Source organism: Mesocricetus auratus, unplaced genomic scaffold, assembly GCF_017639785.1.
Source record: "Mesocricetus auratus isolate SY011 unplaced genomic scaffold, BCM_Maur_2.0 Super-Scaffold_100033, whole genome shotgun sequence".
Classification (NCBI taxonomy): domain Eukaryota; kingdom Metazoa; phylum Chordata; class Mammalia; order Rodentia; family Cricetidae; genus Mesocricetus; species Mesocricetus auratus.
In genome coordinates this window covers 8465322-8481433 of record NW_024429213.1, presented here as the reverse complement: position 1 = coordinate 8481433, position 16112 = coordinate 8465322, and the positions used below count along the sequence as shown (strand labels likewise).

Sequence of the window (16112 nt, the reverse complement as noted above, 5' to 3'; positions counted from 1 at the left end):
AGTTCAGATAAATGACTTGTATTATGGCTTTTGAATACATTGGAAATAATCTTCTTAATAAGAAGTAATATGAGCTGGGTGGTGGTGTTGCCGGCCTTTAATCCCAGCATTTGGGAGAGAGGCAGAGGCAGAGGCAGGCAGGTCTCAGTGAGTTTGAGGCCAGTCTGGTCTACAAAGTGAGTTCCAGGACAGCCAGGACTGTTAACACAGAGAAACCTTGTCTTGAAAAACAATTTAAAAAAGAGAAGTAATTCGACTTTCCTTTACTTGTCTACTTTTGTGACCTAACCAGTCTAATTGTAGAAGATCCAGGCAAAAACATGTATATAAAGTTAATGATCTGTCTGCCTTGATTAAATTTTTTATTAAATTAAATCCTTGTTTCATTCTGTTGGTTTAGTTACTTTTAAAGTGTTTTGATAAAGATTAATTCTGTTAATTGATAACTTTGAGTTCATCTTAAGCTGCCATTTGAAGAGTAGAGTGATGCATGTTAGAGAAGGGTTTAGTAGGTGAATCTCTCATTTTTAGCTGGTTATTTTCAAATCTTAAGTGTACTTTGAACCACTCCTCCCTGATTGCTTACAAGGTTCTGACTTTCTGTGTATTTCTTGGCATCTTTTTCATTAAACAAAAGTTGTTAATCTTTTTTTCATCCATTGATTTCTGGGATAAGAATAGCCAGCAGACTTAATACATGAATGTTGTGTTGGTGCCAAGGGCAAGTGATACCATAGCATACCATGTGTACAGAGTGGTGTGGTAATTGAAGTAGAAGTGGGAACACTGTCCCTCACATGGCATATGATGGTTGTGGTATACTCATGCAAAACTCAAACTATTCAAAAACTCACGACTATTCTGACATTTGTTGTGTTAACATTAATTAATAGGGTTGTTTGTATTCAGTTAATGCGGTTGTTTGTATTTAGTTAATGCATATTTTTTTTTCTTTTTGGTTTTTTGATACAGGGTTTCTCGGTATTGTTTTGGAGGCTGCCCTGGAACTCTTTCTGTAGACCAGGGTGGCCTCGAACTCACAGAAATCCACTTGCCTTTGCCTCCCGAGTGCTGGGATTAAAGGTATGCTACCAACGCCCAGCTATATTTTGGTTTTATAACTACATATTTTTATTTGCATAGCCAAAATAAGTTTAATCCTAATTTGGTTTCTATGTATATTTAAGTTTTATTTATTTATTCATTTTGGGTTTTTCAGGACAAGGCTTCTATGTGTAGCCCTGGCTGTCCTGAAACTTGCTTTGTAGACCGGGTTGGCCTTGAACTCCTCAAACTCTACTTCTGTCTCATGAGTGCTGAGATTAAAAGGATGTGCCATCATGCCTGGCTCTCATAAGTAACACTTGTAATAGGAAGAAATTAAAAGAGTCTCTTCATGTAGAACTAGAAAATTTAGCAAATTTGAGCCAGTTTAGTATTGACAGAAACCTAGTAGGTGTAGTCACATGACCTGGGACCACAATTGCATACTTTTATTACTAAGTCATTTTTCTATTAGAGTTAGAACTCTGATAGGAATATTATGACACTATGAAATATATTGCAGAGGGTAAGCTTGCCTTTTTAAACTTTAAATTCAGTTTTCACAAAGGACAGTGTAACCATCAATATAGTAGAGTTTTGTATTAATGTAGTATAATATTAACAGCTATATTATGTAAAGCTTATTGAAGTTGTGTATTTCACAAATCATCCATAGCAATTGTGACAATGTATATCAAAAGCAGAAAATCTTGGTGATGTATATAGTTTGGAGACTTTTCCCTTGTCAGTCTAGAGATCATATTCTTTTTTTTTTTGTTTTAATATTTTATTCATTTTACATACCAACCACAGTTTACCCTCCTCGCACCCCTCCCACCTCCTGAGATCATATACTTAATGAGCCTTTGAAGGTTTGAAAATAAGAATTGTCAATAAAATAATCTATCAAATAAAACAATAAGTATTGTCAAGGGTGAGTAATAATCTTAATCAGCATTTTGAGAAATAACCAGCACTTGCTAAATCATCTACCACTGACCGGGTCCCTTCTGTGTGTTCCTGGCACTTGCACGTTCTCTCATTAAAGCTTTCTAATAATCTCTGGAGTTGCCACCTTGAGAGAACAAGATGATACTTGGAGATAGAACTTTTTTTGTGTGTGCCTGTTGTATTAACACTGTATACATTGCTGAAAAAAAAAACCTATGTTCTGCAAAATCATCCTTGAAAAAAATAATGTGATTTGTGGAAAACAGTGCACTTAAGAGCAATTTGATTACCTGAAAGCTGTTACTTTGTAATTAGTAGCAGTTAAAAATTCCATTACAATAAGCTGCGCATTTGAAAAGGTCCTAAATTCCTGAACCTATAGTAAATATAAGACCTTTCTAAGGTATCAGTAATGGAAAGGAATGGGTTTATAGAAGGATACAAGGTTAAAGTGCATATAAAGATCAAGTAGAACTGCAAAAACAGCATATGTGACTAGACATACCAAAAAAGTGGGACAATAAGCTTGTGACTACAAAATAGTATGATTGAGGAAGGCTGGCAACCACCACAATTCTATTTTTATGAATTTGATGAGTATATGTGCCTCAAATGAATCCATATGGGTTTTTTTTCCTTTTCTGATTGGCTTCTTTCATAAAATGATCCAGTCAAATCTTCATGTATGTTACAGCTTATCAAAATTTACCTTTTCTTTTTCTTTCCTTTTTTTTTTTTTGAGACAGTGTCTGGATCTTTGTATGTTAGCCTCAAACTGACTGCCTCTGCCTCCAGAGTGCTGAGATTAAAGGTGTGTGCCACCACACCTGGTAAGATGTCCTTTAAAAGCAACACATAAAGGTTCCAATTTCTCCCCATCTTTACCACCACCTTCCCCCCTACCTTTATTACAGCCATCCTGAGGGATAAGTGATAGGCATTTGTGGTTTTGATATGTATTTCCCTTGAGACTAATAATGTTTGGTAATTTTTTATGTGCTTATTGATCATTTATATATCTCTTAGAGAAATATCTCTAGATCTTTTGCTCTTTTCTCAGCTAGTTTGCCTATTGAATTGGACAAATATTTGTCCTGTTCTAAATGCAAGGCCTAATTAGATAGATCATTTATCATTTTCTTCCTCCATTTAGTTGGTTGTCCCCTTTGTGTTTAGGGTGTCATTTGAACTCTGATTATTACATTTATTTAAGGGGTGTCTGTCTGTGTGGAGGTCAGAGGATAACTTGGAGTCTGTCCTGTCTGCCCTGTGAGTTCCAGGCAGGGATTGAATTTAGGTTGTCAAGTGTGGTGTGGCTTTTGACCCACTTGGGCATCTTGCTGGCCCGTACTTACTTACTCACTCACTCACTCATTTATTTATTTAGGTGCTGGAGATTGAGCTTAGTGGGCATTCATATACAGTGTTTGCATTCTCCCACTGTGCTACACCCCAAGCCTTCAACGTTTGTCATTTTAGTTAAGTCTGTTTCTTTTGTTGGTTTTGCTGTTAGAAGAATCCATTGCCAAATCCTAGACCATTGAGATTTTGCCTTTACATCAGTTAAGAAGAATCAAAATAATGTATTTTTGTCAGTTTGGTTTCTTGGTATTGATCTTTACATGTATTCCACTTGTAATTTGTTGAAAGCCTTAGATGTTTTTTCATTCACTAATTTGGGGGTTAGATTTTGACCATAATTTCATTACAGCTCTTTTCTTTTTCATTATCCTATGTTGATGTGTGTCACATCACTCTGATGATCTGTTCATGTGTTTCTTGTTCTTTCAGATCTAACAAGCTGCAAATTTGCTGATTGTTTCTTGTGACAGTTCTGCTGTTGAACCACATTAGTGGATTTTTAATTTCACTTGTACTTTTTTACTTTGCTCTTGGATTTTGGTTTTTAATGTCTTTTTGTATCCTTATTGATCATTTTTTTAGGATATAACATTTTTTCCTTTACTAGTAGCATGCTTTCCTTGAATTCTTTGTGAGGATACAAATAATAGCTGTTTTGAAAGCCTTCGAAGTTGTACATTTGGACTCTCTGAAAGCCAGTTTTTTTTTTCCTGTAGGCAACCCACACATTCCTTTTTTCGTGGATTGTAATTTTTGATGTAAAACTGTACCCTTCATGCAACATAGTAAGTTGTGTAATAATGTTTACCTCACCACCACCAGGACTTTTTTTCTTATTTATGTGATAACTAGCTGAACAACTTTAATAAATGCCATTTCCTAATTATAGCCTATAGTACCCTATATAACCGAAGTCATGTACACAATCACTTGGGGGTGACATACAGCAACACTTTGAGTCTCTGTCTCTGTTTAGTGTTCTAACAAGCACTGTGTGTGTCTTGTCTTTGCCTGCCCACTCTTCCACTCAACTATTAGCTTTTACTAATTACCTACTGATCTGTTGTTTTACATGTTATGTTGGGTTATAAAATTTCCCTCAATCTGATCCATGATTCAATTAAGTTCTCATTTTTTCAGGGATAATCCTTTGTGCTGGTTTTTAAAGTTCTATTCTGATCCAGGGTGGTTTGTAGCTCCATTTCTCTTGTTCTCTTTGGTAAACTGCTATGCTAGCTGGATAGTTTAATTTACTGGCTTTTATGGAACTACCAACATCTTAATTGAAATAAGGCCAATTTATTATAAGAAAACTTAAGAGATTTCTTTCTTTCCCCCTGGTGGAACCTTTACACCACTTCAGTACTGAAGCAGCAGACTGTAGCTGGCTTCTGTCATACTTAAAGCCCCTACTTCTTCTGAGCAGAGTGTTTCATGGAGGCAGCATCCACTCTGTCACTCTCAGCCTGTCTCCTACCTTGGAACCTTAACCCTTTGGATGAATTGGGGTCAAAGCCTAGGACTGTTGTGCTCTTGGCTTGCTGTCTTTGCAGTAGAACTTGTGTCCCACAAGTGGGCCCTGGGTAGAACAAAAGAGCCCCAGAGCTCTAAATCTAGCTGCTTTCTTTTCAGGAGATACCATTAACTAGAATGGGAGAGACCCCTATTCTTTGGTGTGCTCCTCTGCAATGAAATGGTAGTGGTTTAAATGCCAGGCTTTGTTCTTACCTTGATACAGTAGATTTTTCTTGATCAAAAGTTTTGTAGTTTATTTTATGTCCTTACCACAATTCCCAGAGACTTATTTTTTTTCCATCTGCTGTTGGTATGTTTACTGAGGAAACTGCCAGACAGAACTTCTGATGTCAGCATTCTTGAGGTCACTTTTAGTTTCAAATTTGTCAAATTAACAATAACCACTGTAAAGTTGGTTTTGAAAATGCCTAGAAAGGATGCTAACATCTGCTAAACCTTTCAGTGCCATAATTGTATATGTAGAACTTGACAGACCTCACTATGGAGAAAGCCTGAATAAGAGAATTCGGCTAATTATCAAGCATTTCTAAGTTCAGTACATTTCTATTGTCATAAGGAATTTCAAGTGCAGGGTGCAGGTCTGTTAGGACTTCTAAGAAGTTATCCTTAGGAAAGAGTCATAGATAGATGGCAGTGACTTAGTTACAAATATATGTGGAGGGCTTTAAATAGTGTTGAAAACAGAATGTAAACATTTAGTTGACATCTACCAAAAAGTAATTGAACCTCTTCATTTGCATTTTCTGAATTGATTGGTTGTGAAGTTGTCTAGAACTGGCATCACACTTGGAAACTGTTCTTAATGTTTTGAATCATAAGAATTCAGAATGATGACATCATATACTGATAACTACAGGAGTATTGGGAGCTAGGACAATGAAATCTTTTATTCTTTTTTTTTTTTTTTTTTTTTTGGTTTTTACGAGACAGGGTTTCTCTTTATTGTTTTTGAGGCTATCGGTCCAGCCCGGCCTCAAACTCACAGAGATCCGCCTGCCTCTGCCTCCTGAGTGCTGGGATTAAAGGCGTGTGCTACCACCACTTATTCTTGAGGAAAGGATAAGTTTAAAAACTGCTTAGAGAAAAGCTGGTTGAAAAGACTCAGCAGAAAAAGGTCCCTGCCTCCAAACCTCATGACTCTAGGACTTACATATATGGAGGAAGATGAGACCTGAGTCTTAGCAAATTGTCCCCTGAGGCTTGTTTATGCACCCTGATATCCCACATGCCAACCAAAGAAAATTAAAATATAACTTCAGATTTTCTCCCCGCCTTTTTGTTTTTTGTTTGTTGCAGCTGTTTTGTTTTTTGGTTTTTTTTTTGTTTTCTCTTGAGGCAGGGTTTCTCTGTGTGTCACTGGCTGTCCTGGAACTTGCTGTACAGACCAGACTCAGAGATCCACCTGCCTCTGCCTCTGAAGTGCTGGGATTAAAGGCGTGCACCAATGGTGGTGGTGATAGTGGTGGTGGTGGTAGTAGTAGTAGAGGTGGGTGGATCTCTGTGAGCTCGAGACCAGCCTGGTCTACAGAGCGAGTTATAGGACAGCCTCCAAAGCTACATGGAGAAACCCTGTCTTGGAAAAATTTTTTAAAAACAAGATTGCTTAGAGATGTTTATGTTAATGGCTATGAGCTAAATTGTTAAATTGTAAATATACTGTCAGATTCCATAGCACGACGTTTCATGTACCCATTGAATAATAATTTTTATGAATTTTTGTGTGTCTTTGTGGGTACCAGAGGTCAATGTTGGCTTACCTTCCTTAATTACGTTCCACCTTATTAATTTTTTAAAATTTACTTTTAATTAAAAAAATTATGTGTTGGGTGTTTTACCTACATATATGTCTATATACCACATGCATGCCTGGTTTTTGAGAAAGCCAGAGGTGGTTATCTGATCCCCTGGAAGTTACAGAGGATTATGGACTGTCTTGTGGATGCTGGGAATCTTTTTTTTTTTTTTTCTTTGGTTTTACGAGACAGGGTTTCTCTGTATTGTTTTGGAGGCTGTCGGTCCAGCCGGGCCTCAAACTCACAGAGATCCACCTGCCTCAGCCTACTGAGTGCTGGGATTAAAGGCGTGCGCCACCACCGCCTGGCTGGATGCTGGGAATCTTAACCTGAGTCCTCTACAAGATCAGCCAGTGCTCTTAACTGCTTTTATCTCTCCATCCCCTTTAAATCTCTTATTGCATGTGTGGGTGCACGTGTGCCACAGCATGTGTGTGGAGGTAAGAGGACAGCCTGCAAAAAATTGGATCTTTCTTTCCACCATGTGGATCCCAGGGATCAAACTCAAGTTGTCAGGCTTGGTGGCAAGCACTCTCACTAACTGAACTGGAACACAAAGATTCAGCAAACTCCAGGTATCTTCCTACCTCTATCTCCCAGTACTGAGATCAAGAGCACGTGCTGCTTTTCCTGGCTATTTATGGGGTGCTAAGGATTAAACTCAGGCCCTTCTGCTTGTGGAGCAGGTATTTATGCACTGAGCTATCCCCAGTTTATTTTTGAAAAACTCAATTTTTAAAAAATGTCATTTTTTATTAATATAACTAGTTAAGTTTTTAATTCATTGAAAAGTTCAATTCAAAATTGATAGGTTTCTGTAGTTTTGCCCCTTAGTAATCAATGCATGGTACTTTTATCTGGGATGATTTTTCTCATCACTTTTGCCAAATAGTTTTGGTTTGACTATAGGTTAGGACTTTGGAATACATACATAAGGAAGGAGGTATGTCTTGTCAGTGTGTCTATGTGTATGATTGGCAAGAAAGATGCTTTGGTGTGGTTTACTGATCTTTCAGAGGTCATGGTTCAATTCCCAGGACCCACATGACCGATCACAAACAGTTACAGGAGACCAGAGCTTCCTGGTTGTGTTTCCCAGAACTCATGGTGGCTCCAGTTTATGTAATCTGTCTCCCTCTTCTGGCCTCTGAGGTCACTGCTTGCACAGGCAAAACAGCCTTACATATGAAGTATTGAAAGTTTTCTATCAGAGACCTATAACCAGTCATCATTTCATTTTCTTCATTAATCCACTGATAAAGGTACACTTTGTCTTTCTTTTTTTACTTAAAGAAGTTATAATGTAGAGATAGATACAAATTAGATTTGGCTCTGAATAGATTTGAATAAACTACAGCTCTTATTTTTGACTCTGAAAGGGGAGAACAATACTTAACCTTCTATAGTACACAGAAGGGAGAAACAAATGAGTGTATAAAGTGCTTGAAAACCTCTTGTACTTTATAGCTATGATGCTGAAGCAAAGAGCCAATGAGTTAACTGAGTTAGGTGATACTTCAGTTTTAGGATACGTGGGCTATTATGGGCAAGGTGAAAATTAGACCTAAATACAGATTAAGACTCAGTTTCTCAATCTGGTGGCACATTAGACTCAATCACAAGAGAGATTTTTTTGTTTTTAAAATGCAGTATAGGCCTTATTCCACCTGATGAGGAACCTGGACATCACTGCCATTAAAGCACCTCTTGAAAAATATCAGATGCTTTTGCTTTGCAGACCAAAAGAAACTCTGTGGTCTAATGAATATGGAATTAAAGTTTTGGTAGCATGTGTACTTTTTGTTGGTTTGCAAAGAATGCTTTTTTTAAGTGGTTGGGACCTGTTGTCTTGATAGAACTCCAGGAGTGCTTGTTATGAAAACGTTATCAAAAGTGGAAAACTAAGGTTACTTGATGAATTCAGTATTAGGTAGTACGTTACAGTTTATTCTTTACAAAGAAAATCCTCCCCCCAAAAAAAGTGTGAGATTTGAGGTCTTTTGATTTGGGAATGAGAATGGGACATAAACATTAGAGCTTGGATTTCTGACAATACAGAATTTGAAATCCGAGGTTTGGATTTATAGGTTTGGGTGCGTGCGTGTGTCTTGGAGAACTTGTTGCTATCTTTGTTAGATGACCGGACTTTCTTAGAACTTACAAGTCAGTTTGTGCTACATGTCCCGAGTGATTTTGCAGTATTAGCCAGGTAAGAGCAGTTTACCATTCCATGATTTAACTGAATGGCAGCTAACTCTTGATACTGCCTTTGGAGTTAGTTCCAGGGGAAAAATTGAAATATTACTTGATAAAGCTAGACTTGTATGGTTTTATGGTATAATAGCTACGGAACCATTGCTAGTTTAAGTTGAATATAGTAATGAAACTTTAGATTTTTCACTTATGTTATGTTCTCTTGACCTGATTCACTGATGATACTAAACTTGAATAGTTTTTTTTTAGTTCATGTTAGTTATATCTAAAATAAAATGTTCTCTTTTCCCTTCTACTTATAGGTTATGCAATGGTCTCTGCAAGATGTTTTATTCTTGAATTGGAGCTTCTTAAGACTGACAAATGCTGGTACTTCATCTTCTATAAGTGGACTATAATTTCTTTTCTTAAGACAGCTACATAAGCAGACAAAATTGCAAAGATCTGCCCTGTGTCGAGTATGACAGCCACGACTCGTGGCTCTCCAGTTGGAGGGAATGACAACCAGGGCCAAGCTCCTGATGGACAGTCTCAGCCCCCCCTCCAACAGAATCAGGTAAGACATTAATGATTCTAGTAAAGACACATTGGTGTATCTCCTGTACTCTTGAGTGTGAAAACAAGATAGAAATGATTGTGAAGCAACCATAAAATGAATGTTTTGTTTAAGAAAAGTAAATACAGGTCTTCAGCACTAACAAAAAAACTCAAGCACTGGAAACAGCATTGACTTTTTCCTGTCTTTTTCAAATGTCTTGCATTGTCAGTCTTCAATAAAATGAATGATTTAAACCCTGTGCTGATTCTGAGAGACACCATTGTATTGTTTAGCCTATGGGACCAAGTAAATCATAGCTCCATCTAAAATGCCATATACATAATATTTTAAAGAGTGTTTTTTGTTGTTGTTTTTCAAGATAGGATGTAGCTTTGGAGCCTGTGTTGGAACTAGCTCTTGTTGACCATGCTAGCGTCGAACTCCAGAGATCTGCCTGCCTCTACCTCCCAAGTGCTAGGATTTAAAGGGTGTGCCACCACTCCCCTGCTAAAGAGTATGGTGTTTAATATCACGTTTACACCATAACAGCTTTCTGACTGAGTAAATTAGATAATTGCTAAGCCCCGGTTTCTTCATTTGTACGATAAGGACAACAGTGGAATTTCATGGCATTGTCTGAGCAGTAAGCAGGTTTTTTTGTTTGGATTTTTTTTTTTTGAGACAGGGTGTTTTCTATGCAAGCCCTTGCTGTCCTGGAACTTAAAATGTAAACCAGGTTGGTCTCAAGCTTGGAGATCCACCTATTTCTGCTTCCCAAGTTCTGGGGTCAAAGTGTGCACCACTATGCCCAGTCTAGATCCATCTTTTTAAAGAAGAATTTTCTTTAAAAAAAAAAAACCAAGAACTATCTGATTGATCTAGAATCTAGAATGCAAACTTTATTTAGATGCAGTTGTTTATAATGCTGTCTGTGCCCTTGTGTGCTGGGATAGAACTCAGGTTCTTGCATATGCTCAGTGTGTACTATATAACTTGAAACTGCTTCTCACCCAGATCCTGTAATACCCTTTTCACAATTTTTTTTAGTATATTGGGGGCTTGTGATAGTGTGTCTTTGTTCATCTTTGATACTTACTGCTAACTTGTATTCTCTCTCCTGATCAATCTTTCCTAGGGGCTTACCAATTTCATTAATGCCCCCCCCCAAGTTAGGACTTTTGATAACTCACCTAAAACACACCATGTGCTTTTACTCTTATCTGATTGTTCTTCTCTACTTTTTAAAATTTTCTTGTTTTCATCTCCTGAGATTTAATTCAGCCCTTTCTAATCTATACAGTTTCATACTTTGAAGAATTAAGTTGAATAATATAAAGAGTAAGATTTGTGATAATGCAGCTCTTGTAGTACTGTTATGAATAAACTAGTTGAGGTTGTATAAACATGAGTAACAGACATGCTGTTTATAGAGAAACACATTTTCAGGGTTTTTTGTTGTTGTTGTTGTTGTTTTTTTTTTTTTTTTTTTTTGGTTTTACGAGGCAGGGTTTCTCTGTATTGTTTCGCATGCCTCTACCTCCCAAGTGCTGGGATTAAAGGTGTGAGCCACCACCGCCCAGCCATTTTCAGAGGTTTATATGGATGTTTTTAAAACAAAAGTGTTGTTATTGTAGAGTACTTATATTTGTGATTTGGGGCAAGCCAGGTCCTCCCACCCAAGTGCGCCAATTTTGTTAATTCATTTCCTTTTCTGGTTCCCAATTTTGAGACATAAAATGGTAACATTGTGGTCACAAAACTTGACACAGAAAGTCTTACTGTCCCATAAATTTGAAGGCCAGTATTTAAGTTTCTTTAAATATAGTCAAAGTGCTATTTTTAAACTAGGGACTAGTAGTTTCTTTCTCTTTTCTGCTTTATTACCTGTAGAGTGAGTGTGTGTGTGTGTGTGTGTGTGTGTGTGTGTGTGTGTGTGTGTGTGTGTGTGTGTATTCTAACCTCTTTTTTGCAATTTTCATGGTTTTGCAGGGCTTTCAGTGAAAAGAATTCCTGTTCATTAACATTACACTTTTGAGACAGGGAGTCTCACTATGTAGCTCTGGCTGTCCTGGAACTCCCTATATAAACCAGGCTTGCCTTAAACCCAGAAAGCCTTTGTCTTTGCCTCCCAAGTGCTAGAATTTAAAACATGTGTTATGGGGCTAGAGCGATGAGGTGGCTTAAAGGTTAAGAGCACTGGCTGCTCTTCAGAGGTCCTGAATTCAATTCCCAGCAACCACATGGTGGCTCACAAATCATCTGTAATGAGGTTTGGTCCTCTCTTGCTGGCCCATAAAGGGAATTTCTTAATCAAATTTTTAACTTTAAAATCTGTGCATATAGAATAAATTTTACGACTTCTAGTATGTCATAAAAACTGACAAGTAGGATTTACATTCCTCAGATGTGGTATCTGAGAAGGTTCTAGACAGTGTATGTGAATAGTTTTAAAAAGAAATTGTCTATACTGTTGTAGTTAATATTTCTAGTGTCTTGTCCTAAAGAAAAATTTGTTTTCTACAAGATTGATACATGACAAAAGACTCATTATATTACATTAGTTTTAATTTATGTAATCCTGAAAATTTTGAGTTCATATCAAATGAAAAGGGACAGATATAGTCCCAATTTTATTCAAAATTTATACATAATGTGTCTATTTTTTCTTTAGCTCATAAAAAGATCACAAGAAGGCAATTAAAATGTCATTCCTGGTGTTTTATTTGTTGGTTTGTTATTAAAGATGTTAAAAAATAAAACAGGTTTCTAAATTTACAGACTTCAAATTAGCTATTTGTATGGGGCTTCCAGCAGTTGAATTCTCTGCCTTGGTGACTTAGCTATATGTGGTAACTGAAGTGTTCTCCATCTTAAGTGTAAAAGTCCTTCATTAGGTTGCTCCTTCATCTTGTAATTCAGCACAAACTTGTAATTCAGAACATATTAAATTATAAGCTTTCAATGATATCTTTGTAAAAGTTTTATGCTCTACTAACATTTAAAAAATACTGCTAATCTCTTAGTGTTTGGACTGTGTGTATGTGTGTGTTATAGAAACTTATGTGGAATGTTTAATTTTTAATCAAGACTTCATCGCCTGATTCTTCCAATGAGAATTCCCCAGCAACTCCTCCTGATGAGCAAGGTCAAGGTGATGCCCCTCCACAGATTGAAGATGAGGAACCTGCATTTCCACATACTGACTTGGCAAAGTTAGATGATATGATTAACAGGTCAGTTGGTTTTGTTTCTAGTGTGTATAATGCATAAGAAAACCAGGTTTTTCAGCACTATTTGTTGTGGGTAACACAAAGACAGTGAAGAGGAATCTGCTGCCTTAATCTTCCCATCATAGTCACTGCCAAGTACTTTATAACCCATGGTTCTTGGTGGATATAATGAAAAAGAGCAAAAACATTAGTGAAGTTTTTAGGTTAACAACATGACCCTAGCTGTTCATTTTCAAAGTAGAACTGTTTATGTAGTTTGCCTTTTTTAAGAGTTGATGAGCTTCTTTTCAATTAGTATATTGATTCTTAACTAACTTTAGGGTAGCCCTGAAGCAAACCAGGTCATAAGGAGTTTCTTAGAGCATGCCCTTCATACTGACTCAAGAGAATGACACATTAAAGATGTTCTTCAGAGTAAGGAAAGAATGTAAAGAAACAGAAGAGCATGTCAGAAAACCCTGTCTGAGTATAGACATAACTGGGTAGTGTGAGCTCTATAAGCCCACCCCCCCAAAAAAAGAGTAGTGGGCACTGGAGCAATGGCTGAGCCGTTAAGTGTACTTGCTGCTTTTCCAGAGGACTCAGTTCTGTTCCTGGCATCCACATGATAGCTCATAGCTGTCACCTGTTATTCCATACCCAGGGAGTCCAGTGACCTCTTCTGGCCTCCAACAGCACCAAGCATACATGCAGATATAATACTCATACACAAATGAGTTAAAAATGAAATTTTTTTTTTGGTTTTACAAGACAGGGTTTCTCTGTTTTGGAGGCTGTCGGTCCAGCCTGGCCTCGTACTCACAGAGATCTGCCTGCCTCTGCCTCCCGAGTGCTGGGATTAAAGGCGTGCGCCACCAACGCCCAGCAAAAAAGGAACATTTTAAAAAGAATAATGAAAACGTACTCTCTTATAGGCATTTTGCCTTACTTTTTGTTGTATTTTGCATAGTAAAAGTCTAAACTATCAAACACATGTGGAGAAATAAAAGTCCTTTGCATTTAAAGAGAAAGTGAATTGGGCATGGTAGTACACAACATTAATCTCAACACTTGGGAGGCAGAGGCAGGCAGATCTCTTCATTCAGGCCAGCCTGGTCTACATAGTAAGTTCCAGGACAGCCACATAGTGAGACCCTATCTGGAAAAAAGAACCACACAAACCAAAATCTCAATTTCTTTAGTAATAAGTATGGATTGTTAAGCATAGAAGTATGTTATGTAATACATAGTGAGTAGATAAAATTTACCTAACGCGTCCCCAGCTTTACTCCCCCCACATATCCCAACTAACAATTTCTCTTAACATAAATCAGTACATTTTTTCGTGTTTACTATTATTGATTTTTCTATAAATATAAATTCTTAAAAATTTTAACTTGTTTTACTTGTTTGAAACATTCTTTGAATTGACTCATTTAAAGGGAATGTGTTTAACAGAATATATGTGTTTCTACTAGTAGCCTGTAATAATCACATGCGATGAATTATTGTCAAGTCAATGTTAAGGATATTTAAAATGATCCTTGATTGTTCTTTTTTTCCCCTTGAGTATTGTTAATAGCAGAGATGACATAACAGAAAGTTGCATTGTTACTTTTTAGTTTTGTCCGGTGGTTGGTAAATTATGCAGGCTAGATACTAGGTTGCCTAAAAACAATTCCTTATGGAAGAAAATGCAAAGGATATTTACATATAAATGATGGGTAGTTATTTATTTTTATAGGTAATTAATACACTGCTTTTATTAAACAAAGGGGCAAGAACAGTTGGGAATTTTACTAGCTCTTAGAGATTTCAGTGGTTGGCTAGAAGAAAGTTAACTAATTCTAGGGAACAGTGAGTGAGTTAAATGGTGATGATTGACAAGGCCTTTGAAAAGGATGGGTGGCCAGATGGTTGGGTCAACACTGAAGTTAGAGAGAAGGCTGCGTCCTTGTTTAAGGGAGGGTCACCTGTGGATTCTTTAGAAAAAGTTGATAGATTAAGAGGCATAAGTCAGTCTTGGCCTCCTGAAGGTTTTGTTCTTTATGAAGAAGTTCAAGGCATGGCTCTTCTAACCATAATTCTGAAAGCCCTTTCCTGGGAAGATTTAATAATAGGCCTCTGTGATGCATAATTGATACATTAAAGTCTGTTTGTAGAGACAACAAATGATGCTTAATTATAACAAACCATTCACCCAGCCCCACTGTTTTAATATTTGATGTTATTTTAGTTAATCCCTAATATTTTTATTGCAAAATAAATTATTGTAATTAGTAACTGACTATAGTACCTCTTTTATTTAGTGCATAACCTTTATTTTATAAATTCCTAGGCCTCGATGGGTCGTTCCAGTTTTGCCGAAAGGGGAATTAGAAGTGCTTTTAGAAGCTGCTATTGATCTTAGTAAGAAAGGTATGTCTCAGTGTCATGCTTTTCTAAATGCGTGCTACTAGATACATTTTCACTTTTTTACTGAAAACTTTATTTTTCTGTTAAAACACAAGTGCATAGTAAGGTTACAGATAGAGCTCACATTCGTTTAAAAAGGACAGCCCTCAAGAATCCTAGACAGAAAATGTATTTATTCGTAGTTCTAAGGAAGCAAGTTAATTATATAGATTTGCAATCACTCAAAGATTTATTCCTGTTGTAATATTCCATAATGCACACAAAACATGCTTAGTACAAATAACTATCTTTTGGGTTTAGCTAGCTATGGAAGTGGGAGAAGGGGATGGTGAGTAGCCTAAGGCACTTTTTGTCTTGAGATTAGTAATTTGCGCAAATTACTAAACTTCCCTGAAGCAAAGGATGAATAACTGTTAATCTGTGATTCTTTGAATAAAGAATTTTGGTGATTTCTTTTTATTTGTTCATTGTGTATGGAGTTGTGATATACATGGCAATGAAGAAAGTGCAAGAGTTGATTCTTTTCCTTTCACCCTGTGGTTCCCAGAGACTGAATGGTTTTCAGCCTTGGTTTCTTTTTACAGGCCGAGCCCAGCAAAGTGTTTTTTAAGAGGAGGTTCTGTGTAAAAAGAAATAGTTAAAAATCCAATAAAAGCAATCTGGTGCTCAATTGGCCAGAAGTAAAAAGGTTAATGTTGGAACTGAACAATGTTAAATTACTGGGGGTTTTTTTGTTGTTTTTTTTTTTGTTGTTGTTGTTGTTTTGTTTTTTACGAGACAGGGTTTCGCTGTCAGTCCAGCCCAGCCTCGAACTCACAGAGATCCGCTTGCCTCTGCCTCCTGAGTGCTGGGATTAAAGGCGTGCGCCACCACCGCCCAGCCACTCTGGTGTATTTCTGATATGGCTGAATTGTCTTAGTAGAGGACTATGGTTGTGGTACTCTTGTATTTTAAGGCACTGGGTTTGGGGAGGGGTGGTCTCGACAGGGTTTTTCTTGAGTAGCCCTGACTCTGTCCTGGAACTCACTCTGTAGACCAGGCCACCTGCCT

At 37.1% G+C, this 16112-nt stretch overlaps 1 protein-coding gene across 5 annotated transcripts in view; it reads left to right on the top strand.

Moving 5' to 3' along the window:
• The window catches only part of Usp9x (ubiquitin specific peptidase 9 X-linked), a 130130-nt gene that overhangs the window by 40299 nt on the left and 73719 nt on the right, over positions 1-16112 (top strand). For all 5 annotated transcript variants that reach the window (XM_040733714.1, XM_013120866.3, XM_021233253.2 and 2 more), the window contains 3 exons: positions 9203-9456; positions 12526-12671; positions 14986-15065. In XM_040733714.1, coding sequence (XP_040589648.1) covers positions 9361-9456; positions 12526-12671; positions 14986-15065 — 322 coding nt within the window. In that variant the 5' untranslated portion in view covers positions 9203-9360. The remainder of the gene's footprint in view (positions 1-9202; positions 9457-12525; positions 12672-14985; positions 15066-16112) is intronic.